This window comes from Puntigrus tetrazona, chromosome 2 (assembly GCF_018831695.1).
Source record: "Puntigrus tetrazona isolate hp1 chromosome 2, ASM1883169v1, whole genome shotgun sequence".
NCBI lineage: Eukaryota > Metazoa > Chordata > Actinopteri > Cypriniformes > Cyprinidae > Puntigrus > Puntigrus tetrazona.
The window spans coordinates 18,535,420-18,562,919 of NC_056700.1; the positions used below are offsets into that span (position 1 = coordinate 18,535,420).

Sequence of the window (27,500 nt, forward strand, 5' to 3'; positions counted from 1 at the left end):
AACAATCTGATCCACGTGAAGAAATCAGATTTTGAGGTGTTTGACGCGCTGCAGGTGGACTCTCTCGAGTGCTCCGACACGTCAGGTAAGAGTGTCCCTCACAGTGCGTGTTATTAGTCATATTATAACAGCATTACACAAACACCTGTGTGGATGTTCAATCACAGTCATGAATGTCTGATAGAAACACTGTTTTCCAATGCATAAGATCTAGTAAAACGAGCTAGTGTTAATGTGTTGCTTTTGATGTGTAGATCTGTCCAGTTCTCCACCTGGACCGTATGGACAGGAAGTGTACATGTTTAAACCAGAGGAACGCTTCAAAGCACCCCCCATCCTGCCACCTCACCTCCTACAAGTTATACTCAACAAAGACACCAACATATCAGTGAGATTCTTCTAAGACCCTTCTTACTACCATCACTTTTTTTACATACAGTATTGCCAAAGCTTCAGAGTGAAAAAATGTGCCACTAATGGTGATAAAACGAAAATATAGTTAAGGAGTCAAGAAACCTAAAATCACATTTCCTGATATGTTAATAGATATGAACAGGTCGCACAATGCTGAAAACATTTACTGCATCCATTTTGTTATTACATTTTTTTTTCTGTACCATGTCACAGAATATGTAAATGTGTAGCAGGAGTCTTTTTCTCACTCTCACTTTAATTATTCATCTGCTTAATTGTATAATTATGTTATAGACATGTTTTATTGGTTGCTGTCTCCTCTCTTTCTTCCTTCTCCCACTTTTATACTCCTTTACACAGAGTGCTAATGGGTTAGGGCTGCACAATAAATATCAGCCAATATGTAATACGTGACTTCTCAGTGAAGCCGGTTCTGTAATCAGCGTAGATGCCATCATGTGCGTGATTTCCCGTTGAACAGTATTTACTACACAGAGCTGTTGTTCACTGACAAGCTGCACAAAATAATGTTCATTATCAGCATGCTTTTGCACAGCTGTCTTTACTGACAAGACATACATTACATATTGCAGGATATTTATTGTGCAGCCCTACCAGGGGTTTAATTTTTTTAATCATTTTTTTCACTTTCATTTCATCACTGTACCACTTTAAAATTAAGTCCGATTCAATTAAATGATAAAGTAAATAGAATTGAACCCATTAAATGTTTTTTTCAGTCTGGACCATGTCAGTCCAGTAAGTAGATGTCCCTGGATCGTGTGGTTTGGCTAATTCTGTGTTTGAGGTTGTCTGGGTCTTTAGGCTGAATGAAACACCTGTTTAATTTAGTTTGGGACAGCTGAGTCTCGTTTAACTTGTTGAACTCTGTTTTGTTTCAGTGTGATCCTGCCCTGCTGCCAGAACCCAACCATGTGATGCTTAATCATCTGTATGCACTCTCGATAAAGGTATGTTACACACCTGTATAACAGCCATGTGCTACGAATCTATCAGTGTTATACAGTGGTAAATAACTGGGATTGAATGTTTTCTGTCTCAGGATGGTGTGATGGTTCTCAGTGCAACTCATCGCTATAAGAAAAAATATGTGACGTCTCTTCTGTACAAGCCTATTTAAAACGCTGTTGGTTGACACATGATATACAGTCCTCATCCACTGTGGTCCAGATTGCACTTTAAACCCACGATACATACATTGAGACTTCAGCTTGTGCTGTCATCACACATGCAGTACATGGACATCTAAACATCTTAGGTGCAGTATTTTACAGTCTTCAAGGACAGAATTTAATTTATCCAAAGCTCTTTATAAAGTGCTGTCAAACAGGATTCATATATTAGAAAACTGCCGACAGAAGATCTTTAGAAACAAATGAGTCTCAACACAGATGAATATTTAAATGTAACAATCATTTTAAGCTTTTATAGTTTATAATATAATTCATTTTGTAAACTGAGGGAAAGACACATTTATATGTCAGTTTTCAGAATGAATAGAAGTTTCGGCCAAACACAGTGGCATTAAGTATTTGCGCTCCTAACAGAACCATTTGCTTCAATACTTGATTTCAACAAAAGGAAGCTGTACAGGAGGACTTAACATTTTCAACAGCTTCACAGAATGGCACAAATAGATTTCTTTTTTTGAAGTTTTACTGCATGCGGTTTGAATTTCACCATTTTGCTGTCAGACGAGCACTTTAACTGTGTTTCACTGTGACAGAAATGTTTTTATTTATTTCATCAAGCAGGAATGTATTTTTGCATCTGTTATTTATGACAAACATATGTGGACACCTGTGCCTGACTGTCCTGTTCCAGTGGTGTTCAGGCCTGGTGTTTCTGGTGTTGAAGAACTAGACCGGACGGTAAAGTCGGTAAAGAATCCACCGGAGCTCCAGAAATCTGTACATGTATCTCAATGATTCATTTTGCACTAGAATTACTGGGACAGACTTATTAACTAAAAACGGGGTGTCCAAATACGTTTGACTATAATGTCTGTGTTAAATATTGTAGTGTGAAATGCTTGATTTTGTTTGCTTTACCATTTCTGGTCATCAATATTAAATGTTGAATCAGGAATTTTTAACTCCATTTAACATGGAGGATGCTAAAAATTATATTCATGAGGTTTTATTTGTTTGCTGTGAGTTAAACTGTGTGGCGTTGAAAGTTCACTCCAAAGATGATAACTGTAATCATATGAATTGTGATTTTCCCAAAGGAAAGACTCTGAAAATATGAATTTCATTAGATAATGGCAACACCAGAGCTTTTAATGCTTTCAAAATATTATTTAGGAAAAGTCCAATAAGTTAATGTTTTTTTTTTCTCTTTTTATTATATATGCTGAAAGATTTGTTGTGCTATGCATTATAAATGGATGTATGGCCATTCAAATTAATAAAGCAAGCCATTCTAGTTTTATTTGTTTACATGAAAACTATTGTGCACATATCAAAAAAAAGTATGCCACTTTCAAAGACAAAAAGAAGTCTATTGTTTATTCCTGTTTAAACTCCAAATGCAGCTTCAATAAAGCATGGCACATTTTCATCAGCATCAGACACAGAGTTCAGTTGGCTTGTGTCGGCAATCTTTTGATACATTACACCATAACATCAGTAACTATAGCAACAAATGAGCCTTCAAGCATTATTTACATATTATACAGATTTCAGAAACAACATCTGCTGCTTATTTCTCTCTACCTGAATTCAGGCTTCTGTTCCCCTTCTAGCTTTGGTATTTCATCCAAAACATTTCCTCAGTTACATTTCATTTGTGGTTCTTAATAAAGTGATATAAGTACCCAAATACTGTGGAGCGCTAACAAGGCCATTTAAAGAATGATATTGTATTTCACTCTGAAGAGAAATCACTTACATGGCTGTTTAAAGGCAAAGCAACATTCACTTACAAGCATATATTTTCATCCTATGCGGGTGATTTGAGGCAAGGCAACTCTGCAATAATTTAGGCAACTTCTACGGTTTATAAATTGGTGTAATGTACACAGTAAATTCATCTATATGATGTCTCACATTAAGATCAAATGGCTATTGCACAGCTACCCATGTTTTATAAATTTGCATATCCTATAGCAACATTGACTAGATTGACCCACACTGCCAAATTCAAACAGCAGCAAGGTCTATATGTACAGCTTGGAAAGAAAATATACAGCAACACAAATCTAAGAACAATAAAGACACATCTCTGATTGTGATTGGCTACGTGATTGTGACATCAGCAGCTCTGGTCCCACCAATCCCCTGCCAAAGTTTGCAATCTTCAACACTTTCAATGATTATATTTGCACAGGAGTAACTGCACAAATCTATGTCAACTTGCATTCTATATTAATTTTTGCAAATGCAGAAAATCTTAATCTCAATCTTTCCATATTGTGTCCTCAACCCATTTATTTGCTTATGAATAAAATTCTGGGGTCAGCGACTGCCAAGACGCCCAAAGCACTCCTACACAACTTCTACAAGGTGGTTAAAATAGTGCTAGTAAACATGGGTTACTTGAAATCAGTTTAGATACAGAAGTCATCATCAACAGCCGAAATGAGGAAAAATCCATGCAAACTTTGGCTTGTTTGGTGAACCTCAACTCACAAAAAAACAAGTGTACTTTCTTTTTATCAACCTCCATCATGCAAATGCTAAACACAACATTCAATTTCAATCAGTTGCACTGGATAATGATGACAATATCAACAATCATACTAATACTAAAAGTGGCACAATATTTGGCACCATGTCAAGCATATGAACTTATTTCACACACTTTAGTTGCCATTTTGTCTTGTGACGCAACAGTCGGTGATGCAAAACGGCTTGCATGCTGATCAGCCGCACAAATGTAATGTGTTTTTGCCAAAAATCCCTGAGATACTCAAGGGAATTCTGTGGCAGTCTGTTTATATCTCAGAAAGTGTTTCCTCTGTCTCGTGGCAAAAGATAAATACTGTCTTTTCACAAACTGTCAATCAATAGGCATGTGGATATTAATGGCCCACTTTTAAAGGAAAGAGGTAAAATCACACAGAAGTGGTGAAAGAGGAGGGTAAGGCGGGTGAGTTAGAGGCATTGACTGGTTGTCAGCTGGTTTAACGGGAAAGCTCAAGTCACTCCCTGACACGCTTCTTGGCAGGTTGCTGCAGACTGGCTGTTTCCATGACAATAGCAGAATATGCAGGGGTCATGCGACCCCAAGAAGAAGAACTTCTTGTGGATGCACCTGTGAAGACTTTACCTGGAGAAAAGTGAAATAAATTTTATGACCCTACCGTTCAATCCTGATAGTTATCAGAATCACATCAGGGCAGGCTGAGATGCATTCCTGAGGTTAATACTCACACACACACACTCAGTGTCGGTTTGGAGATTCTGTAATGTTTTTGAATCTTTTTGTGATCATTCATTAGTCTGTTAGCACATGCTGTGCAAGTTCTTCACTATTTCTAGTTCTTCAATATTTGACCAATTTTGTAAAACCGAAACAATGTTAAATTAGGCCTTCAGTTGCACTTTTTAATTGTGTCAATGTCACAGTGTCCAGTGTTTCATGCACACAGTGTGGATAAACTACAACATGTTAACTGTGGTGATGTGGATGCTGGATTTGTCATTTACTTCTGGAAAGTAATTCCATTGGAATAGAGTCACAATAAAAACTGGGCATTTATGTGCACATTTAAGTTTTGATTGACTAACATTTAAACTAATGCTTGTTTCAGGAAAAATTTAATTTTGGTGTATCAATAGTTGTGTTTAATGATAGCAGTGAGATGTGATAAATCTCGTCCCCAAGCAATCCCTGATGTCACATGACTGATCTCACAGAAGGAAGCACTCAAGCATTGATGACACAAGAAACCATTACCATGGCAAAGAGGGGAAGAGGAGGAGCTTAGAGAGGAAATCCTGAGCTCGTTCTTCTGGAAACACTCAGACAAAATGAGAGAAATAGAGAAAAGACAGAAGAAAGAAAGAAGGAGGTCGAGATTCAAGATGAGGGACAACACAAGACAAACAGAACTGAACACAACTTATCTTAGATGAAATGGAAAACTCACCTCTAGATTTGCTCGAGCTTTCTTCAGCACATCTCGTGTCCGGGAAACTGTAGGACAGACGTGTTTGTTAAAGCTCAGATGTTGATGACATCATTACACTAACAAGCCAGCCACATATAGCACTAAAAGTCTAAACTCACTTTGACAAGCTTCAAAATATTGAAACAAATGAAAGTGATCAGTGGACTCTTCTGTGGTCCTGAGCTTCTAACAGTGAGACAAGCATGTCAGCTTTGTTGCCTCTGTTTAAGGAACTTTATACTTTGGCCATCACATGTTGTGTTTGTGATGTTTTGCAGTGTTTTATTTGACACTTTTTATGATTACTGTATTACCACTGGCCTAAAGTCTGGTGTTACACATGTAATAATCTAGAACACAGTCTAACACTTGATGACTGTTCTGTTAATTGTTCCGAAACACAGCAACTAGAGTCCTTACTAGAACTAGGAAGTATGATCATATTAGCCCGGTTCTGTCAACACTGCACTGGCTCCCTATCAAACATCGAATAGATTTTAAAATCTTATTAATTACTTATAAAGCCCTGAATGGTTTATCTCCTCAATACTTGAGTGAGCTCTTATCACATTATAGTCCTGCACGTCCCCTACACTCTGTTTAAATCTAACACATAACACACTAATGTGCTTCTATTAAACAAATCTGTTTGATTGTTAGGATTGTTAGGCTGCATTAATTAGATCAGCCGGAACCGGGAGAAGTCCCCATAAAACACAATGTACTTGTTGCATTGTAAAAAGAATGGCATCTATGCTAATATTAGTCTGTTTCTTTTTTCTGTTTCTCAGTTTATATCCAGATCAGATGGTGGATTAGCACCAAGAGATGACCTTCATCAGAGACCAGAACACCTAGATGATCCCTGTGGACAGATCACCGGAACCAGACGCCAATGGCCCCAAATGAGCCTGTTTTTTCCCAAGGTTTTTTTTTTGTTTCTTGTCGCTGTCACCTCTGGCTAGCTTAGTTGGGGCCACATAATTTCTAGCAATTATTGTTGATTTGATTACAGAGTTTTCTGCATTTCATAAAAAAGAGTTAATCTAGTCATTATACTTCACTATCACTTTATTTGATACTGTTCAGTGCTGTGATACAATCTGTATTGTTAAAAAGCACTATATAAATAAAAGTGATTGATTGAAAGTGATTGTTAGGCTAAAAAGCACTGTTTGTTCATGCATGGACTGACGTTGGTTGACGATGAAGGTCTCCATGCTTTCTTTGGTTCGGTTAGAGCAGCGCAGACGCTGGATGGTTCCCTGCAAAACCTCCTCCTGTTCGGTGATCCTCAAACGCAGTGACTGGATCTCCTCATGCATCGACTGCTCCTGAGAGGAAACATTCAGATCAGTTCTCTCATATTACCACTGCGTTCATTTTTAAGGTTCAATGAATGAAGTTCGAACCCTCTGAATGAGATGAGCAGGACCATCGCTGTTCGGAAGCGCTGCCCGCCAGAACATCTTGAGCAAAGAGACGGCCTCGTCCAGAATCTGACACAAGGTCTTAGTGTCAGAGAGCAGCATCTTCACTGTGTTGTAGTCCAGAGCCTGTAAGAGCGAAACACATGACAAAGCTGCCGCTTGTGTCTAATCACTAGCTCTCTGATCTGCCCCGGGTCTGAGCATCACCTTCTCTCCACTGATCTCCAGCAAGGCTGATCCGAGACCGGCCTGCAGAACTGCCTCCATCCGCTGCACCAGTGCTCGGCCCTCCATCACCTGCTGCTGTAGCGCACCGTAGTCGTCCACGTGACCAATGGCATGCCGCCCGTTACGGTTCGCGAACGAGCCATCCGGAGCTTCTCCTTCCAGATCCGCATGAGGCTCCAGTGAGTCTGAATAGAAGAAGTTTTTTAGTCTTTCTCATCAACCTAATTACCTAAACATTTCAATAACTAATTCCCTGCCAGATGTACTTCTGCAGGTTCCAGGAGGTCGTTGGAGTTTGCTGCTGCCAGAACTGTCATACTTGTGTAAGACCAACTTAATGAATCAAGAAGCCACTACCATGTAATTGTTTGTTACATTTACTGTTTCACAGAAGAAAATTTGTAAACAACAATGACTTAAATTCCAATCCAAACTACTTTTTTGGCCTGCATTTCAGCCACAACGAAAGAGTTATATGAGCACCCAGATTAGCACACACCATTAGTGTTCACAGCACTCTCCTCCATCTCCGAGTACGGCGAGTACAGGGGCACTGCGGGAAACGGCCCCACATCTCTGACAGGAGGAGAAGGAGACGGGTCTAAGGAGCATGGCAGAGAGGTTAGTACACCACAAAACCATTGCATCCCTTCACAAACAACAGCACTGCCAAACTGTAGGCAATGCGCAAAATATTCAAGCAGATTTTCAGGGCACATGAGTGTCATGATATATAGTTGTTAAATCACAAGGATGACCCTACAGGCCATTTTTACAGAATGCGTTCATGCCGGGACTTCTATATTGGCTAAAAAATCCAAGTTTTGTCTGATTGCACTGTGCAGATCATTCATTGTATGACATTCACAAGAGCTTCACAAGTGACACTTCAAGTCAAATGAACTTCAAGTCAGTTAGTTGATTGCAGAACAGTAAATGTGAAATCAGCAGAGGCAGATGTTACCGTGCAGAAGCTGTCGACGGTAAAGCACATCTCGCAGTGGACTGGCAGGGATGATGGGCGACGGGCGCTGATCGATACAGTGATCCAGCTGTTTCTGTAGCTGAGCTCGAAGAGCACTGTTCTCCTGGACACTGCGCTCCAGCTGGGCCCTTAGAGCACGAACTTCCACCAGCAGGTCTCCGAGCTCCACCGCCGGGCAGCGCATGCCACACACAAACCCTAAATCAGTGGTTGACAGAAAGAGCTCTGACTGGATGATCAAATCTATATTTGATATGTGATAGATTTTAAAATCCTGCTAATTAATTATAAAGCCTTGAATGGTTTAGCTCCTCAATACTTGAGTGAGGTCACATTATAGTCCTGCACGTCCGCTGCATTCTCAAAACTCTGGCCGTTTGATAATACCTAGAATATCAAAATTGACTGCATGCGGAAGATCCTTTTACTATCTAGCACCTAAACTCTGGAACAATCTCCCTAACTCTTTTTGGTCATCCAGCCAGAGAAGAAATGGCCCCAACTGAGCTTGGTTTCTCCCAAGGATTTTTTTTCTCTCCATTTTCTCTCATGGATGGGGTTTTGGTTCCTTGCCACCCCGGGCTTGCTTAGTTGGGGATACTTAATTTCTAGCGATTTTAGTCGGTTTGATCATACAGAGCATCTCTGCATTTAATAAAAAAAAATAAGTGTTTAATTTTCACATTATACATTACTATCACACTATTCAACATTACTATCAGACTATACTGTTCAGTGCTTTGACACAATCTGTATAAAAGCACTGTATAACTAAAAGTAATTGATTGATTGATATTCCAGGATTCTCACCTGCAGTGGAGCTCTTTCTCACGCCACACACGCGGTCATACAGCTGTAGTTCACTCTGTAGGGAGTGTAGCAGCTGTCTGCTCTCTGCTAGCTGCTGCTGGAGTAAAGTCACCTCATGCTGCAGTCTGAACACAGATCAGCAGGTACACAGCCTTCAGTCATGTGTCACACTTATCAGTAAGAAAAAGATCTCAATGAGCAGAAAGTGCTCACATGGTTTCTCTGACCTGTTGTTGTGCTCCTGACTGTTTTGTCTGTCCTGTCGAAGTTGCTGGATTTGTTGGCTTTGTTCACAGTTGTGCGTCTGCAGTCTCCTCAACTCCTCCTTCCATTGCTCCGCCTCTAACTCTGCCTGCTGCAGACGGACACGCCCAGAAAGCATCGCCTCCCGGAGCTGCTCCGCCTCTTCACTGCAGTCTGGATTATACAAATGTTAAATGATCAACTCTTCAGATTCCTACAGACTACACACAGTGATGCTCATTCTGCAAGTACACAAGACTGTAATATTATTCATGTTAATTAAGGAGTGTTTTGCTGATGTACATATCCGGGGGTTTTGTGTGTGTGTGTTTGTATGTGTTTATGAGTGCCTCTGTGTGTGTGTATTAGGGTTAGGTTATGTGTGTTTGTACCTCTGCTGGCTTGTAACCTTGACTGTAATGCTAGATTTTCCTCCTTTAAGGCTCTGACTTCATTGGTCAGTTGACTGACTGCATCATGGTTCTGGATAAAGATGTTTGTTGGAGTCACTGGCAAACAAACACACACACACACAAACATGTTGGGATTTGTGGTTCATGAGGACTCTCCATAGGCGTTGAATTATGGGAACATTGGCAGTGTCCTCATAAACCACCTTCAAATTGTAATACCTCTGTCATACCTACGTCATTAAAATAATTTGTGTGAACTCATAACTAAATACACACCAGTGTCTCTCGCTGCTGTGGCCAGGCGTCCCTCTAACTGCTGTCTCAGTCTCTCGTTGGTTCTGATGGAATCTTCCAATCGTTGACGCAGAGATCGGATCTCTCTCAGATGCTCCTCGATCACATCGACACCTTTCAGCATCACACCATATATATAGCAATGTTTTCATGTTGTTTCATGTGTTTTTTAATTTAAACTGATAACTGAGCAGCTGGACAATAAGACCACACCTGATTGGCTGTTGCCAGACTGATGATAAGATGATCCATCAAAAGCTCTAATTGGCTGAATCATGTTTTCCATGTCCCACAATGTATCTGTCTGCAGAGATGGGCCTGAACTTTTTTGCAGTGCATGATGGGATACAGGCGTGTAATTGATGGAATGTGCGGTCAGTTGATAGCTGGAGAGCGAGTGAGGAGCGCTGAAAGCTGTTGGAGAAAGAGTGAAGCAGAAATTCACTTCAGGACACACAAATCTCTAAACTGTTGGATTCTATCAGATGCAAACATTCACTTCTGCTCATATCATAGGAGTCTGCCAGGTCATGAACAAATAATAATAAATAGGAAGAAGCCTAGTCACATTTCATTCTGAGGAGCTTCCAGACACCGTATACTGTATATCATGGCACATCAGTTTGTGATGCATAATGAAGCTGAAAAAATAGACTAAGGATGTTAATGCCCTCAACTCTCCTTAATTTGCTTCTGTTTGTGGGTTTGCAGCTGTTAGTCAGTCAGGGACAAACTCATGCTGTGCGCTCACTTCTCATGGGTGGCCTCCGCTGTGCCAGGACAGTCAGGTTCCTTTGCTCGGGGTCAGGGCAGGTCAGTGGGGCAAAGGTCATAGGGTTAGAGTGAGCAGGCCAGTTCTGGGTTTGGATCAGAGGCTGTGAACTGGACAAGTGTCCTGCGAACACACCTGCAGACGGTGGAGCACAGATGCATGTGTCTCTATGTGTGTCAAAGACATACTGTCTTAATGTGGCACTGTTCTCTGTGCTATAGGGGACACAGTAGACTGACCACAGCAATGAGATCATATTCATTAGCATTCGGGTAAAACACACACTGTGAAGTTTCTGGAGTGACAGTCACGTCAACAGTCTGAGATCAGAAAGAAACACTGACTGTATAGTTCACAGATTTTAAGATTTAGTTCTATTTTGTATTTTGTTTTAATGACAGCAGCCCTAACCGGGTGATTATGTTCTCCAGAATCAGAGTCACTTAATAAATATGGTTATGGTTTGAGTTCTCCAAAATCCTACAATTTGTGTTTTTTTAATGTTTAAATTAAAACAATCCCAGACTTCCAACATCCTCTCATAAGTTGTATCAAAATAATCAGTGTTGTAATATTTTACCTGATTTTAATATCAATATATAAATTTTATATTAATATTGATTTATTACTTTTATGGTTTATGATTATTATATTAATCTTATTATATATACTATGGATGCATGATAAACATTGGCCAATATTTAATGTGCGTCACATGCGTGATTTCACATTAAGCAGCATGTAACACAGAGCTGTTATTCATTGACAAGCTGCTCAAAGTCGTAATGAATGTGGATTTGTGCAGCTTGTCAGTAAACAGCTGTGTTTAGTAAATGCTGCTCAATGTGAAATCACTGACAAGATGCGCATTACATATCGGCCAATGTTTATCTTTCAGCCCTAATATATTCTTATTCAAGTACAGTTACTCGTTTATGTTTTCATGAGTAATATTTGTAGTATTCTTTGTGTGTGTGTGTTGTGTGAGAGTGTGTGTGTGATGGTGGTTTTCGCACCTCTGTCTTTTATTCGGGGCTCTTCCTGTGGAAACTCACTGGTGGCATCCATATCTGAGCACAGGTCCACATCCTCATTGGTGGATCCTCTCTCGTCGGACACAAACGAGGTGCAATCTGATTGGTCTGTTGTCTCAGAGGGGGCGTGGCTGCTGCAGGGTGTGTCCGGGCGCTTCTGTAACTGGGTGTGGAGAGACTCGATGATTTGATCTTTGTGTTGGAGCTCCTTACTCAGCCTGTTAAAGAAGGCCACCACCTGTCATTAATGTGAAGTGAATTTCTGTATATTATGTTCTAGAGAAGATGCTCACCTCAGTGCTAGCAGCTCATGACCCGTTTTATCATCCTGCTGCTCTGAACGATCACCTGACAACCAGAGAAAACTCTACTGAAGGGCTGTATATTACAAACCAGCAGACACTTAAATAAGCACCCGATGGTGTGTAGAAAAAAAGAGTGTGCACACACACTCACGTCCACTGATCTTGGTGCTGACTCTGTGAGCAAGTGAGGAACTCTGGGAAAGCTGCTCCCGGAAGCTTTGGCCCATGTAGTAATCGATGTCATTGGCGCGCAGCAGCTCCTCGAAGGCTTTGGTCGTGTCACTCAAGTGCTGTGTGAGGATGTGGCAGATACCTCGGCCCTCTCGCATCTTCTGACGCAGGTGGGACAGCTCTCGTGCCTGTGCCTGGATCAGTGTGTTGTACTTCCTGAATAAACAGGAGGAAAAAATTGCTTTGCTGAATTTTGGTAACACACACAAATATATGCTGCGTGTCCAGCACATCTGTTGCTGTTGAATTGAACTGTGGCTGGGTTCATAAACTACTAAAGCCAGTTGCACACAGGACAAAAAGCGCAATGCCATGTTTTTAAAATTTGAACGAGTGTTCAAAACTGTGTCTTACAAAGATAGTCATCTATTTTTTTCTTCAAGCCTGGTCATAACTTTTTTTAATGCAGTTACAAAAAGGTAAACGGATCTAATCTGAATGTTAAATGCGAAACCAGTTATCTAATGCTAGCTGGTCAAACGTGTTCTTAAGACACAATTAACGTGACTGTTTATGCAGCGAACCCTGCTCAGAATAGTGGCACTCTTTTCTTCTGTACAGCTGAAAATGAATGCTTCATATTTGATGAAGTTTGTATCACTGATTCTCTTATTTTCTTGTTTGATGCTGTGAAGCTGCTTAGGCTCAATCTGTACATCAAGGTTGGGTGTCTTGAGGGCGTCTCACCCTGGCCAGGTGGCACATTTGCTGTCCTCGGGGCCATTCTTTCCCTCACGTGCGGAGCTCCTGATCTGTGTCTCCAGCAGAGTCACACGGCTCACCAGCTCCTGCAGCTCACGGCTGGGTCTCAGTGGCCCGTCTGACTGCCAGCCCTCGTCCTCGTCCACACCGCTGTGAGCTGAGCTCACCTGAAACGCCCAGTTCACCTGACGGGTCACACACAGCTCAACATCACGCCTGTTTGGTTTGGACCACAGAATAACTGGCCAATCATAGCCAAGTATTTGAGTGCTAGTGTCACATTACCTTGCGTGGCGTGCGTTCCAGGCTGGAGGCGTAGTCGGAGGTGGATGAGAGAGAGCGGATGCGCAGCTGCAGGCCGCGGATCACCTTATGGCACCGAGAGAGCTGTGAGCGCAGGTCCTGCACCAGACGCTTCAGCGAGGACGGGTCATCTGTCTGAGTACCGTCACTGTCTGCTTTCCAGCTGCTGCGTCTGTTCACCGAAACTGAGAGAGAGACGCCGGTCTCCAGCTCATCAAACTCTGACGAGAGGAGGACACAACATGTTCTGAGACTTCATGTTTATCATTCTACTTTTTTCTTTCATTCCTTTACTATCATGGAGCAGCTGTGTTGATGACTGTCAGCGTGTGTCAGGTGTGTGTACCGGGGCTGCTGGCATCGTCTCTCTCAGCTTCATTTTCACTGCGCCCGCTTGTCTCATATCCCAGATCCTGAAGATCCACCTGCACCTGTTTACTGTCCTGCTGCACAGCGCTCTCAGCTGACAAAGACAGAACCATCAGGACAAATCAGGAGTGAGAGTGTGTGTATGGTGTGTGTTTATGTCCCTTTTCTGTCAAATATAATAGAAAAAGTAGTATTATAACTATGTTCCTTCAAGTCAGGATTTAGACCGTATTATAGTACTGAAACGGCTCTCATGAGAGTTACGACGACCTGCTTGTATCATCTGATTGTGGTTCCTTCTCTTTATTAGTGTTATTGGATCTTAGCGATGCGTTTGACATTGTTGACCATTCTTCTCAATAGACTAGAAAACTTTGTTGTCTTTAGTGGAAGTGTCTTAGCATGGTTCAAATCTTACTTATCTAACTGCCATCATTTTGTGGAATTGAATGAAGAGGTATCATATCGATCAAAAGTGCAGTATGGAGTCACAAAGCTCAGTACTAGGGTCATTACTTTTCATGCTTTACAAGTTACCCTTTGGAGATATCATCATAAATGTTAATTCATTTGTTTATGACTTCAAGGTTAGATTAATGTAATGTTTTATTTGGTGTTTGCATTTGATGCATGCTTAAACTATAAAATTGTATATACGGTATTATTAGTCTGTTTCTTTCTTATTCCAAGGTCACTGTAGCCACCTGGATTCAGTCTGTATCCATATAAGATGGTGGATCAGTACCTAGAGATGACGTCTACAGCCCTGAACGTCAGCAGGGACCAGGGGGGTGTATTACAGAAAACACCAATTCCTAAGTGCATTATTCTATCTTAACTACAGTTAGGAAAGTGGTATTACAGAAACCTCCTTACTTGATAAAAAGTCTTAAAAACTGCCTTCACTTTAGGACAACCCCACAGCTGTCCTAACTACAAAAATTATCTGAATGACAACAAAAAAACTCACAATTTTGCTGTCCAACAGTGTTATTACATTATTACATTTATTATTAACTGAAAATGATAAATTAAGATGTTTAATGGTAGAAAAACTCTTGGGGGACCCTGATGATATGTTACACTTATAAGTACACACAAAAAAAGAGCATTACCGGTTATAGTGAAAGTAAACAGACCTGATAGTGGATTGTCAAACTTAAGATTTCCTAACCAATGATAAGATACGATTTCGTAAGATAGGATAAGAATCCCAAATCAACTTAATATTTGTTTCTGTAACACAAATTTGTGAAAAATCCTAACTTAACATACAATGTCTTTAATTAGGAAACTTTCTCTAATAAACCTAGATGAGCGCCAGAGACAGATCCCCAGTGAAGACTTTCTCACTGAGATGGCCATCAGGACAAGACTACAGTTACCAGAAGAGTCCTTTACACAATCTGACTTTGCTGTAGCCTAGAATTAAACTGCTGGTCTAGTCTGGCCAGTGGAAAACAGAACACTGTTTTGACACACTATTTCCTTGTTAAATACCATAAAGCTGCTTTAACACAATCTTCAATGTAAGAAAAGCAATGAAACAAATAATGGTGAGTTGTGTGTGTGTGTGTGTGTGTGCACGCATCTCCTTACTCAGCAGCTCTCTGTAGTCTTTCAGTTGTTCTGCCTGTGCTTGCACAGTTGCTTCTGAAACCATCAGTCTCTCCTGCAGCTCGCGGCTCTCCTGACGACTCACGGCGAGGTCACTACGGAGACGCTCTGCCTGCTCCCGAAGCCCCGCCTCCACATGCTGCCAGAAGCCGATGGCTCCGCCCCCTCCTGTGCTTGAACCGCCGCTGTCACCCTCAACCTCCCGCTCCATTCCAACATCCTGATCACAAAACAAACACTCAATCCTTCACAAACCCACTGTTCTTACCTGAGCGCTTTAGTAATACTGGCTGTACTTTCTGTATGAAAGTGAAGTTGGTTAGGGTTAACCAGTGCTAGGTATTTGGCTGATGATGCATCACCTGAACTGTGTGCTGAACCGCAGGTTTGTGAGACAGCAGAGCTCCGAGGTCCAGAGAATGAGGTCTGGTGCACCTTCTCTTCCACCTCCCCTCCCGCAGCTTCACACTTGGGGGCCCACGCTTGCCCTGAGGGCCCCTGACATCCCCTTCCTCTCCATCTTCATCACCATATTCTTCCTCGTCCTCCTCTTCTTCTTGAAACGTACGGTAAACTCTCTGAGGTTCACAGGAGTTTGGTCGTTCAGTTTCACATTTCTCTGACCCTCGACACCTGACAGATTCCTCCTCATCTGCTGCTAATCCAGACTCGCCTTCATTCAGAGTGTTCCTGTGAGAGATATGATCACATCATAGCAAGAAGATGCCAGCAAACACAAGCGATCTGAAGGTGATGGATTTGGTACCTGGAGTGAACGAGAGAGGAACAGCCTGTCCCTTCTCTAGTCTCGCTTTCATCTCGGTTTCTCTGCTCTGATGCATTGTGGGACATAAGCGCCCTGTCAACCTCTTCAGCTCTCTGTCGGTTGAACACAGTAAACCACAAACAAATGCTAGAGTCCATGAAATCGCCTAGCGAGCACTGTTTTGTTTTCAGTGCCTGTTGAAGCGTTTCCTGTTGACAGCGGATATCAGGTGGAACAAATCCAACTAAACAGCATTTTTCTAAAGGAATATTATATTTCTGATTTTTAAATCTGTATATGAGTTAAAGACATTGTCTGTTACAAGTATGCTAGTTAAAGTAAAACCCTAAAACAAGTATTTGGTAGCAGCTGTAACTCTTATAATCTTAAGGAGCTGTGGCCTTAATGGAAAGGTCTGAACCAAAGATAAGCGATAAGCGACAGATTAACTCTTAGCTTCAGGAGATGCTGACAGAAAATACTCTTAATTAGCGTTTGTTCTTTTAGAACTGTTTTTCAGCTGCCTTCATCTTACCTGTGTGCTCGTCAGACTCTGAGACGTCAGTTTGATCTCATCGTCCTCTATGCTGTCTGTGAACTCTTCACTGCTGCTGCTGTCACGATCATCTTCATCTTCATCACTGCTGGATTCTAGAAAGAAAATAGGCAGACACTAAGATTCCTCTTCATACACCTCTGTTTCTCTGTTGTGTGATTGTCTTGTTCCAGAGCCGCAGCTGCTTTTCCTTCCTTCCTTCATCACCACTGAATGTTAAAGGGAGAGTTCACTGAAAAACAGACATTCTGTCATCATTACTCACTAAGCCAGTATGACTTTCGTTAAAGGAACACAAAAAATTATTTGTACTCAACATTTCTCTTAAGTATCTTCTTTTGTTCCACAGAAAAAATCAGAGATACAAAAGATTTAAATTGACAAAGTAAATGAAAAAAAAAAATTAATCTGGGTGGACTCTCCCTTTAAAGTCATATTTTTCCTGTTATTCTGGTTATATAACTTGAGTTTACATGAAAGTCCTGTAACTACAGTATCAGAGGGTGAGCGTGATTTGACCAAGTACATGTTCCTGGATCAACCAATCAGAATTGAGCAATAACTTTTTTGATCAGGGATAGGTGCTTGTATACTTGTTAATTTGTTTAGGGTAATGTAGTAATGTTGGTCCTGGAACATGTCTCACTTGATAAAATCATGGTGACCTTGATGGAAAGTAGTGCTTTAGTTAGTTTCTGAATGTTGACACTAGAGATAAAACTATGATTTACTGCACCTTTAGTAACACTTGAAGTCACTTCTGCTTGGCTAATTTACATCACAGGTTCATAAAGACACTGAAAAGATGCTCAGCCAAAACAGTCTACATGACAGATCGAGCTTTAGACTTGATTCAAAAACAAACTTAAGCTGTAGATATAAAATGTTGCAGAAAAATGGAGGATAGTGTCAACATTACATGATTATTTACGAAGAGCAGAAGTGTACATTATATCATATCCCTCACAGAGACATGAGGAGCTGTGACTAACAGCGTGTGTCCTGCAGCTTAATGATCAGGAGCAGTTTAACGGCAGATTTCATTTCTTTGTGTTTCATGAGATATTTCATTTTCTAATTTAGCTGATATTTTAAATCTGGAGATTGTCATCAAACCACACAAAGTCACAGTCATGCAGACATGTGATGCCTTTACATGCACGTGGAAATGAGTTTGTTTGGTTGTCACTAAACCTTTCAATGGTTAAAAAAACATTTCAATATTAGTGGAAATTAAATGACACTAAATGACAATGAACACCGTGAAGAGGCTTTTCTTCAGTTCACATACTCACCTGTGATTTTTACACATCAAATAAATATTAGTTTTAGTTTGTTAAATAATCCGAGGAAAGTGAGCTTCCTGAAGGAATTGCCTATCCTACTTCAATCTGTTTAAAAATAGATACTGAACAAAAAATAAATAAAATACAAATGATTCCGGCCAAGAAATCTGCTTATATTTATTTCTTTTGAGTTTGAAGTACATTAAATAGATTTCATATTTCCATAAACAAGAACAAACCAAGCTAAATGATGCATCAAAATCAGCTTCATTGGCACTAGAATGTAGGCCTGTACAGTTTGAGTCACAGACAACGGGCTTGAAGTGCTTAAAGTCTCAAAACCAAACTCCTGCTCTGACATGCAGTGCATGCGGAGCCACACAAGTCAAAGAACAGTCTGCTTCTACATTTGATCTGATGCCTTTGGTCTCAGAAAATGTGGCTCTGTACTTCAAATGGAACATAAAAGTATTTCTGGAACTTAAATTCATGAATGAGGCAGACAGTACACAGAACATCAACACACACACACACACACACACAAACAAATATCATTTGGATAATGAATAAAACACACACAGACGAGATCTGGTTGGTCATGAGTCTTCATGCTTGACTAGCGCACAAGCGTTTCAGCGATGAGCTAGCAGTTCATTGAGAGTTAGCGCCCCTGCTGTGTCCCACCTCCATAGTCTGTCTGGATCAGTGCAGCCCGGTCCAGTACCAGCGCCGTCCCGCGGGCCCTCGTCAGGGTTTCTTCCAGCTGCTGGCGCAGCGTCTGAAGAGAGTTCAGTTCAGAGCGCAGTGCTCCGGTCTTCTCATTGCTGCTAACAACACAGAGACATCAGAACAGAACCACTTCTGACACAGCTCTTCATCTCTTACAGCAAGAGTTCAGACAGAAATCAACATTCTGTCAACACACACTCGCTCCACGACGGACTTCCTTCTGTAGGACACAAAAGTAGATCTTTGTAAAAGCTGATATGATGCGACAGGTTTGAGCGTGAGATCCGAAAGCTTCAGAGAAGATAGATGTCTTTAGCGATAAACATTTAATTTTAGTCTCTTTCTCACACAAAGCACCACATGACTTTGAATGAGTCATATCATTTGTTTTTTTTTACTACTCTCTTGTATTTATTTTGACAGTTTGACAGACCTTCTTTATTGAGTGCATTTACATTCAAATCTTTTTCAACTGAACACATACCATATTTAACCCTTCTAATATTTAGATATGCTTAGGAACACAGATACATAAATATTTACAGCAGATCCTTTGAGATCTTCAGAAGAAATGGATCTGGAGCATCATGACAATGAGTGAATGAAAGAAATTTCCTGAACATTTACTCCTAAGTCCATGTCTTCCTAAATGAAAATGGCATAGTTTCAAGAACACATTCATACACAGATGAGCAGCATGAGTGATGGATTTTAACACAGAGTGCAGTATGAGTGTGTGCTGGAGTTCTGACCTGTCATCCTGACGTCTGAGCTTCTCATAAACACTCTTCTCTGCTCTCAGAGCTTCATTCAGCACCTGCTGCTCCGACACGAGCTGCTGCAGGACACACTGACACACACACACACACACACACACACACACACACACACACACACACACACACAGAATGTAAGTACACACACAGATATATACATGTCTGGTCAACTATCCTTGTAGGTACTCTTCCTTACAGGAAACTACAAACATTTTTAGATTTTCAAAAAACAGAATTCTGTATGATTTATTAGGTTCATTGTCCATGGGGACCTCAATTTAGGTCCCCGCCATGACACAAGTTCCCAGGAGTCTGTGTATTCAGGTTTAAGTCCCCACCAGAATAGAAAAACAGGTATTTTATATATATATATATATATATATATATATATATATACACACACACACACACACACACACACACACACACACACACACGTGCTATCTCCTGATGTTACCTGCTGATCAGAGCTTGATGTGTTGTGACGCTCTGCAGCCAGAACAGAGCGCAATTCTGAGAGTTCCCGCTTAACACACACACAGATAAACACACACAAGAACAGAAAAACTATTACTACAATGATCTCAACCTTTTTGACTCCAAATCCCCCCACTGTGCACAACGTTTCATAGCCGCATGACTTTGCCTGTTTATAATTTACTGTGGAGTATAACTAGAGTAATGTACATTCATAAAATGTAAAGATATTTTGTCATTGTCCTTACTTACATTAATGCCCTGACAACAAATCTTTAAAGAATTACTTCACTTATTTAATGAACACAGTAATAGTACATGTAATAGAACAAGTTTAGGACATGGATTGTGAAAAGTGATATAACTAGGTAAAAATGATGACTTGATGATGATGATGATGATGATGATGACGTGTATGTTTTACCTCAGTCTCTCTTTGTTTCTTAAGGGTCAACTGTAGTTCATCTTTAATGGCTTGTGCATCCAGATCACCGGAGCTGCTCGTACACACAGCTGCTCACCATAAACACACAAGTAAGCACACAGAACGAAGTGAAACTTGATTGATCTTATGTTGGAGATACTGCAGTGAAACTCACCCTGAGCTTGTGCTGGTGTGGAGTTCAACATCTCACTCGGACCCCGCAGGAACTCCTACACACACACAGCCCATCATTACCATGGTACACACCACCTAATTTGAGACTTTAGTCTTTGCAACTTTATGGAAATTATACAGGTCCATCTCAAAAAATTGTAAAGATTCTTTGCAACTTATTTCAAAAAGTGAAACTTTCATATTTATCTAATATTCACTAAATGTAAAGTAAAACATTTCAAAACTTTTTTGTTTTAATTTTGATGATTAGAGCTTACAACTTAAATCAGTAAAATCTAAAAGACTAAAATCAGTAAGATAGAACTTAATATATAGTTTTCTATGCACAAACAGCTTGTAACACTCAAAAAGACAAAAGAAAACTTGAAATTGCATCATATGACCCCTTTAAAGGAGAAAAAGGAAGAAGGAGCACAAAAATGTCAGTTTTAATTTAGTCTGATTCTCTTTCACTTCATGATGTTCCCTCAAATGTGTGTGTGTGTGTGTGTTTGACCTGTATGAAGGCATCTTTCTCCTTGAGAACATCTTGAAGTCTCTGCAGCTCTCTGGACGCAGATACATCTTTCTCTCGCTGCCTGATGACGTCATTTAGCTCCTGTTCTCGTGACACTAGCTGTAGTCGCAACTCCTGCAACTGACCTGATCGCTCAGAAATCACCCGACCCAACCGCTCACCGTAATCCTGAGAGACCAGAACATATCAAGCACGACAAAGAAACCAGCCAGCAGACAATTATGAAGTGTGTTTCTGTCAATCAGCTGCACCTTCATGTCCTGATCTCTGGAGCTGATGGTGTGGAGCAGCTCCGTCAGCTGTCTGTGGTGTTCCTCTGCCTGCTGGCTGCGGTCTGACATCACTTCCTGAAACAGTTGCTCCTTCACGGACAGATGGGCCTGGAGTTCCTTGATCACGTCAGGGGTGGACACTTTTCCCAGCAGCACTGACCTGAGCTCCTGTGAACACAGAGCAACAGACTGACAGTCAGTCCCACACACACACACTTTATGAGTGTTTAAAGTTTGTCTGTTGGTGTGTGTAACGTTAACCATCTTACATGCATTCCTTTCAGAAATGCCACAAGCTGCTGAAATCACAAGCTCTAATTTGATTGGCTGCTTTTACTCATCCTTCAGACATTTGTTTATATCAGTGCACAGAGAAAGAAGGGTTCAAACACATACATAGCTGTGATTCCAGTAGAGTATAACGCTAATGGAACAGATAAAGTACATTCCCTGAACGGAACACGAGTGGCTTCTGATAAAAGCGGCTGCTGACTGCAGATCCTGCTGCTTGTGTTCATGAAATGCTCAGATGCTTTGAACAGACAGAAAGACTAGTCTAGCGTGTGTTACCTCGCTCTCTCTGCTGTGTGAGCGCAGCGTCGTCTGGAGCTGATGAATGATGCCGTCTCTCTCCCGTACAGCGAGTGTGTGTTTCTCTTCACTCTGCTGTTTCATCCACTCCAGTTTCCGGCACGCTTCCTGCGTTCTTTCCAGATCCAGATCCTTACTGCGCACCAGAGCATCTAAACCCTGCACACACAATGTTCAGACACACTTAACCAGACAGTGTGTGGATGAGCGCAGGTCGTGACACACACACACACACACACACACACTCAGTGTGAGGATTAGCAGGCGGTGACACACACCGTGATGGTGTCGTTGTTGTTGTTGAGGACACAGTGCAGTCTCTCCAGGTCTCTGTCTTTCTCGCGGAGCACCAGCTGCAGTCGACGCACCTCACCGTCCTTCTCCTCCAGACACTGGAACTTCTCATCAATTGAGCGCTGAAAAACAACAAAAGAGATTTCAGCTGTAGAGAGAAAAGAAAGAGAGGAACATGGTGCATCTGTTCACTTGTGTAGCAACACACACACACACACACACTCAGTTTTAACACTTATTGAAAGATATTTCATCACTACCACATGATGCCAGTATTTACACAGATGCACACTGGTTTCCAATCCGGCTGCTCTGTATCTCTCTCTTATCTGACACACTCAGCTCAGTCCATGGAGCTCTTTCCTAATGAGCTGATGCTCTGAATCAGGTTTGTCAAATAAAGGAGAAAGACAAAATGTCCAAAGCAATGGGTCCCCAGGACCAGGACAGACTTGTACTGTAGGCTTCCATGATTCCAAGGCACATATTTAATTGTAATTAGAGCAACCCAACTCAGATTTTGAACCAATAGAATGTGACAGTGGGCAGGGCTACCGGAGAGATGTGGTGATCACACACCTCCAGTGCAGCGTCTCGGTCTCGGATACGCCTCCTCAGTGTCTGCAGCAGTGTGTCTCTGTCCTCGCGGACGCTGTTCTCACGTGGGTCATTCTGCAGCTCTGCATACTCCTGGAAGAAAACACAGCTGAAGTTTGACAAAAACCACAGGAAAGAGCCTGTCTCCATTACAGTATGAAGCAGAGAGAGACCTGCAGCAGCGTGTCTTTGTGGTGTAAGCTCTGCTGGAGTTGTGCAATGTTTTTGTCCCGGTCTGTAATTTCTGAGCGAGTCAAGGCTTCATGATCTCTCAGCTCACACACTTTGACCTGTAGCTCAGACCGCAGCTTCTCAACCATCTCATGCAGCTCCTGACACACACACACACACACACACAAACACACACACACACCAGAATCACAGAAACTATGGTTGTCTCCAAAATACTCTTATTGCCTCATCTTCTATTTGTGGTGTCACTCCAAAGCTCTGTGTGCAGATCATGTTCACATATTTACAAGACCGAGGGCCATCATGTAGCCATAACATGATTTCTAAAAACATGACAAAATGAAATTAAACACTAATATCAGTTCATAATTTGTTTTATACAACTCCTCAATACTATGCGCTGTGAAATATGGGATGTTTTTACAGGATTTTACAGACATTTTGAGCAACATGTCTAAAATGTGATAAACTTTTATTAGTGGGGGACATCAATGTGAATTTTTGCTGTTCATCAAATCATCTTGCTAAAGATTTCTTATATATATATAAACAGAAAGACATGATCATACTAGCGTCACATGCTTATGCCGAAAAACAAATGAAAGCAGTGCCTCATCAACTGGAAGTGAAACAGAAACAAACCAATAATAGCGACACCTGCTGGAAGACACTTATCTAAAGCTCACCTGGTTGTGTTTGAGGCTGACGTCTCTGTGCTGCAGTGCCTCCTGAAGGTCATTCTGCAGTCGCTCTTGTGAACGCGTCAGGTCCTCCAGACGTCTCTGTGTCAGTCTGTGAGCGCGTTGACTCGCCTCCAGCTCCAGCTGACACGAGAACAGAGAGCTCTGGGAGCCCAGGACCGAACCCGAGTCCATGGCACTCTCTGGAGCCTAAAAAGAAACACAAATGTGTTCATGAGGACATTTCCTATTGGTGTAGGACAATAGAAAATTGTGTACTATTTGTACAGTATAAAAACCATTATACCAGAGTTTTTTTGCATTCGAGTTACTCAAAGAATCGTTCTAGCCCTACCTACGTTCATGTGTGTATATATATATGTGTGTGTGCTCACCCGTGTATGTGTGTGTGTCGTCTTAACCTCTATGTGTGTGTGTCTGTGTCTGTGCGCTTACCTGTGTGTGTTGCAGCTGCTGCTGGTGGTTCTCTGTGATTTTACACAATGTGCTGTTCTGGTCCTCAATCACACGGTATAGCTCCTGAGTCTATACACACACACACACACACACACACACACACAGAAGAAAACAATGGTTCTCATACACTGATAATTGCACATGTTTATACGTACATTTGAACTTCTTATGAAAACATTCCACCAAATTCACAACACATGTGTAAACACACAAGCTCTTTCTTAAAATCATTCTTCCATTAGTGAATTTGGAGTCTTATTTTAAAGATAAAACTTATGAAGAATCCTGAAATGAATGTTCTTAAAAATCATCATAATTACAGTTCAAAATTACAATTCTAATTATTTCCATACAATAGAAGTCAATGGAACCAGCAACTGTTTGATGACCCAAGTTCTTCAAAATATCTGCTTAGATAAGGAAATCCTTCTTTTATGAACTTTTATTACTTTTTCAATAATTGCATTTAGAAATATTCTCAGAATTTATCTTTTGGAGATCCCTTTTTCACTTTCTTTTTCAGCTCATGACATCTCTTTTGTGAGGTGTGTGTAATGACCTCAGTGTCTTTAGTTCTCAGGGTGTCTGTGAGGTTCTGGATGGTCCTCTCTTGGTTCTGAGCAGCTTGTCTGATGGACTGGAGCTCTGACTCCATTTCACACAGTTTGTCCTGCAGCACCTTAGCCACAAGAAACACACACACACACACACACCAATCAAGCATCACACCTCTCTCTGCCAGATATAAACACACATATAATGTGCTGCTTCTGGGAGCTCTCTCACCTTGTTGCTGGTCTCGCTCTCGTGGATCTTGTTCTGTAGAGACTCCAGCTGAAGCTGTGCTTGCTGCAGTTCATTCACACACTGTCCAGCGGCATGTTCATACTGATGCAGCTGCTGTTCTTCTAGCAGACTCTACAACCAAACATTTTACAAAAAAAAATGTTATGTTTAACAGAAAAATGAATATCAGATGCATACTATAAAAAGCTGTCTTTTTTTCAGTATAAGCAATGGCAAAAATGAGCCCTGATTTTATTTGGTTTTAACATCAGCTGATTGAAACAGACACTGATCAAATAACAACAACCTGGTCGCTGTAATTAAAAGTGTTTGAGAAAGCTGTCAGTAAATGATCCTAATCTGGTTTAAATGGCGCTGGACTGTGGCTTAATCTCACTGCGTTTATTCTGAAGCATCTGAGGTGCTTTAACTGGGATGCATTGAGGTCAGACATCACCCTGTCTGTGTGAGTGTGTGTGTGTGAGTGTGTGTGTGTGCGCGCACTCCCTCAGGGTTTTAAAGAGAACTAGGCCAATGGTGGTGCCATGCTCTCCATGTTAACCTATTTAACTGAAAATGGCATGGCTATCATTGGGTTAACAGAGGAGACTTCAGCGTGTGTAAAGGAGAACAAAACGTCAGTGATGTGATGATGGTACGGCTCTAACAGTCATTCGATTCATTGGCTCTCGTAGCACTGATATCCAGCTGGAACATTTTGAGCTTTAAGGGTTTAAAATGAATCAAGAGGTTTGTGCTTGTTTTGCTTTTGATTATAAGGAGATCATGTGCTGGACCCAAAATACAGCAAGCAAAGACGTCTGAACATTACCCGAATGTCTTCAAACCCTGGAGATGTTTTCGGTGCGGTTTCTACTTAAGGATTCAAGTGGCAACTAAATACAACTTAATATTGCACAAAACATGACAAAGACTGAACGGGACAATAGTGTTTGTGGCTGTGTAAATGTCTGCATGCACCAAACACTTGAGGGGAGTAGAGCTGTCAAACGATTAATCCCAATGAACTGCTTCCAAAATGTGTGTGCGCTGTGTATATATGTAAGAAAATAATATAGAATTATATATAAAATATAAACTACACGTGAACCTGAACCACAAAACCAGGGTCAATTTAACCCTAATCATTATTCTATATCAATATGAAAGCTGAATAAATAAAGACAACATTTGGCTGGAATCAGATCTGGCATCTGAAAAAATAAAGTATATATTTAAAAAAAAAAAACCCTTTAAAGTTGTATTATATTACTAATCAAAAATGTTGATATATTGAACTTAACTTTATATTACTTAATATCCTAATGATTTTTGACAAAAGAAAAATTTATCATTTTGACCAATCAGTGTACTGTACTTGTACTGTAAAAATACTGTACTTTTGTGTGTGAGTGTGTGTATATATAACACACACATAAAAAAATGTACACAGTGCACACACATTATGTAAGAAAATTTTATTGTGGATGCAATTAATTGTGCTTAATTTTCTGACAGCACTAGAGAGGAGCGTCATCTGAGTGCATCCACGGATCTTACTGTCCTGTTAGAAAGCGCTTCACCTTCGGGAGACTCGTGAGCCGAAAGGGCAGATACTCCTCCTCCTGCTCCCACAGCTCCTCCAGCACCGGATCAAGCTCTGGTTCCTCCAGTATGTGGTTCTGCTCGTAAAACAGGTTATCCTGGTCTGGACTGTCCAGTGTATGTCTTCCATTAAAAAAAACAGGATTCATCAAAACAGGAAGCTTGCTGCCCCGCGGAGTCCGGACTGGCCTGTAAACGCAGTCCTGCAGCAGAGACAGAGCAAATGCAAGACGCTCCTCAGATGCATCTAGATGCTCCTCAGATGCATCTAGATGCTCCTCAGATGCATCTAGATGCTCCTCAGATGCATCTAGATGCTCCTCAGATGCATCTAGATGCTCCTCAGATGCTCCGAGATGCTCCTCAGATGCTCCGAGATGCTCCTCAGATGCTCTGTGACTCTTGTCCAGCGACTGCAGTGACTCAGCGGAGCTCTCTCGGTGCAGGAGTGTGTGCTGACCATCTGACAGACTCATCTCAGGCAGGAGTGTGTTTGAGGTGGCAGTCTGTGAGTAACGTGATGACGGGCCGCAAGAGACGCTCCTCGCCACCTTCCTGGGCACCTTACACACGGCCTCGTAGAGCGGGTCAGGCACACGGAGCGCCCTGCAGAGCCTGCACCTGCGCGAGCGCCGGCTGCAGCGAGGACTGTGAGAGCACTCCAGAGCCTCATCCTCGTCTCCGGCCCAGGACTCCTGCATGCAGTACATCAGGTCCTCCTGCAGAAGAGCACAGTACTCGCCGCCCGCCGCCTCCGCTGTCCCAGACGACTCCAGTCCGTTGTTTTTGTTATAAAGCACAGCGATGCAGTGGCGCAGACGCTCTCTCTCTTGCAAGAGTCTGCGCAGACGCTGGAGGGACAGCTCCTGCACGCGGGCGATCACCGTGTCGAAGCGGAACATGCGGTCCAGCATGAAGCAGCACTTGCTGCAGATGAACTCGCGGCGTCCGTCCCGCTGCAGCCCGCAGCGCAGAGCCTGAGACAGCAGCACC

At 41.6% G+C, this 27,500-nt stretch overlaps 3 protein-coding genes across 13 annotated transcripts in view; 2 read left to right on the plus strand and 1 right to left on the minus strand.

Annotated features, from left to right (window-relative positions):
• prkab2 (protein kinase, AMP-activated, beta 2 non-catalytic subunit) overlaps positions 1-3,006 on the plus strand; it is a 4,756-nt gene extending 1,750 nt beyond the window's left edge. The window contains exons 5-8 of the mRNA XM_043263377.1: positions 1-85; positions 255-388; positions 1,317-1,385; positions 1,478-3,006. The exon at positions 1-85 is cut by the window's left edge and continues 30 nt beyond it. Of these exons, the coding sequence (XP_043119312.1) occupies positions 1-85; positions 255-388; positions 1,317-1,385; positions 1,478-1,555 (366 nt within the window). The 3' untranslated portion in view covers positions 1,556-3,006. The remainder of the gene's footprint in view (positions 86-254; positions 389-1,316; positions 1,386-1,477) is intronic.
• The window catches only part of clstn2a (calsyntenin 2a), a 1,097,509-nt gene that overhangs the window by 324,042 nt on the left and 745,967 nt on the right, over positions 1-27,500 (plus strand). The window lies entirely within an intron of this gene.
• Positions 2,918-27,500, minus strand: part of wu:fj49a02 (myomegalin) — a 42,311-nt gene continuing 17,728 nt past the window's right edge. For 2 of the 11 annotated variants that reach the window (XM_043262936.1, XM_043262927.1), the window contains exons 10-48: positions 24,903-25,034; positions 24,676-24,795; positions 24,096-24,185; positions 23,646-23,849; positions 22,941-23,099; positions 22,750-22,860; positions 22,155-22,292; positions 21,856-22,035; positions 21,265-21,453; positions 20,993-21,181; positions 20,477-20,531; positions 20,302-20,390; positions 19,858-19,926; positions 19,377-19,474; positions 18,580-18,719; positions 16,589-16,704; positions 16,054-16,166; positions 15,650-15,977; positions 15,270-15,507; positions 13,648-13,764; positions 13,284-13,522; positions 12,984-13,183; positions 12,217-12,452; positions 12,054-12,108; positions 11,743-11,978; positions 10,706-10,861; positions 10,168-10,368; positions 9,937-10,068; positions 9,640-9,756; positions 9,232-9,421; positions 9,005-9,129; positions 8,174-8,392; positions 7,709-7,810; positions 7,189-7,394; positions 6,964-7,107; positions 6,747-6,885; positions 5,531-5,577; positions 5,338-5,392; positions 2,918-4,707 (exon numbers count right to left, since the gene is read on the minus strand). In XM_043262936.1, the coding sequence (XP_043118871.1) occupies positions 4,580-4,707; positions 5,338-5,392; positions 5,531-5,577; positions 6,747-6,885; positions 6,964-7,107; positions 7,189-7,394; positions 7,709-7,810; positions 8,174-8,392; positions 9,005-9,129; positions 9,232-9,421; positions 9,640-9,756; positions 9,937-10,068; positions 10,168-10,368; positions 10,706-10,861; positions 11,743-11,978; positions 12,054-12,108; positions 12,217-12,452; positions 12,984-13,183; positions 13,284-13,522; positions 13,648-13,764; positions 15,270-15,507; positions 15,650-15,977; positions 16,054-16,166; positions 16,589-16,704; positions 18,580-18,719; positions 19,377-19,474; positions 19,858-19,926; positions 20,302-20,390; positions 20,477-20,531; positions 20,993-21,181; positions 21,265-21,453; positions 21,856-22,035; positions 22,155-22,292; positions 22,750-22,860; positions 22,941-23,099; positions 23,646-23,849; positions 24,096-24,185; positions 24,676-24,795; positions 24,903-25,034 (5,802 nt within the window). In that variant the 3' untranslated portion in view covers positions 2,918-4,579. Of the gene's footprint in view, positions 4,708-5,337; positions 5,393-5,530; positions 5,578-6,746; positions 6,886-6,963; positions 7,108-7,188; positions 7,395-7,708; positions 7,811-8,173; positions 8,393-9,004; positions 9,130-9,231; positions 9,422-9,639; positions 9,757-9,936; positions 10,069-10,167; positions 10,369-10,705; positions 10,862-11,742; positions 11,979-12,053; positions 12,109-12,216; positions 12,453-12,983; positions 13,184-13,283; positions 13,523-13,647; positions 13,765-15,269; positions 15,508-15,649; positions 15,978-16,053; positions 16,167-16,588; positions 16,705-18,579; positions 18,720-19,376; positions 19,475-19,857; positions 19,927-20,301; positions 20,391-20,476; positions 20,532-20,992; positions 21,182-21,264; positions 21,454-21,855; positions 22,036-22,154; positions 22,293-22,749; positions 22,861-22,940; positions 23,100-23,645; positions 23,850-24,095; positions 24,186-24,675; positions 24,796-24,902; positions 25,035-26,485 lie in introns of those variants that run through there. The other 9 variants (XM_043262872.1, XM_043262863.1, XM_043262855.1 and 6 more) reach the window with 9 other exon arrangements.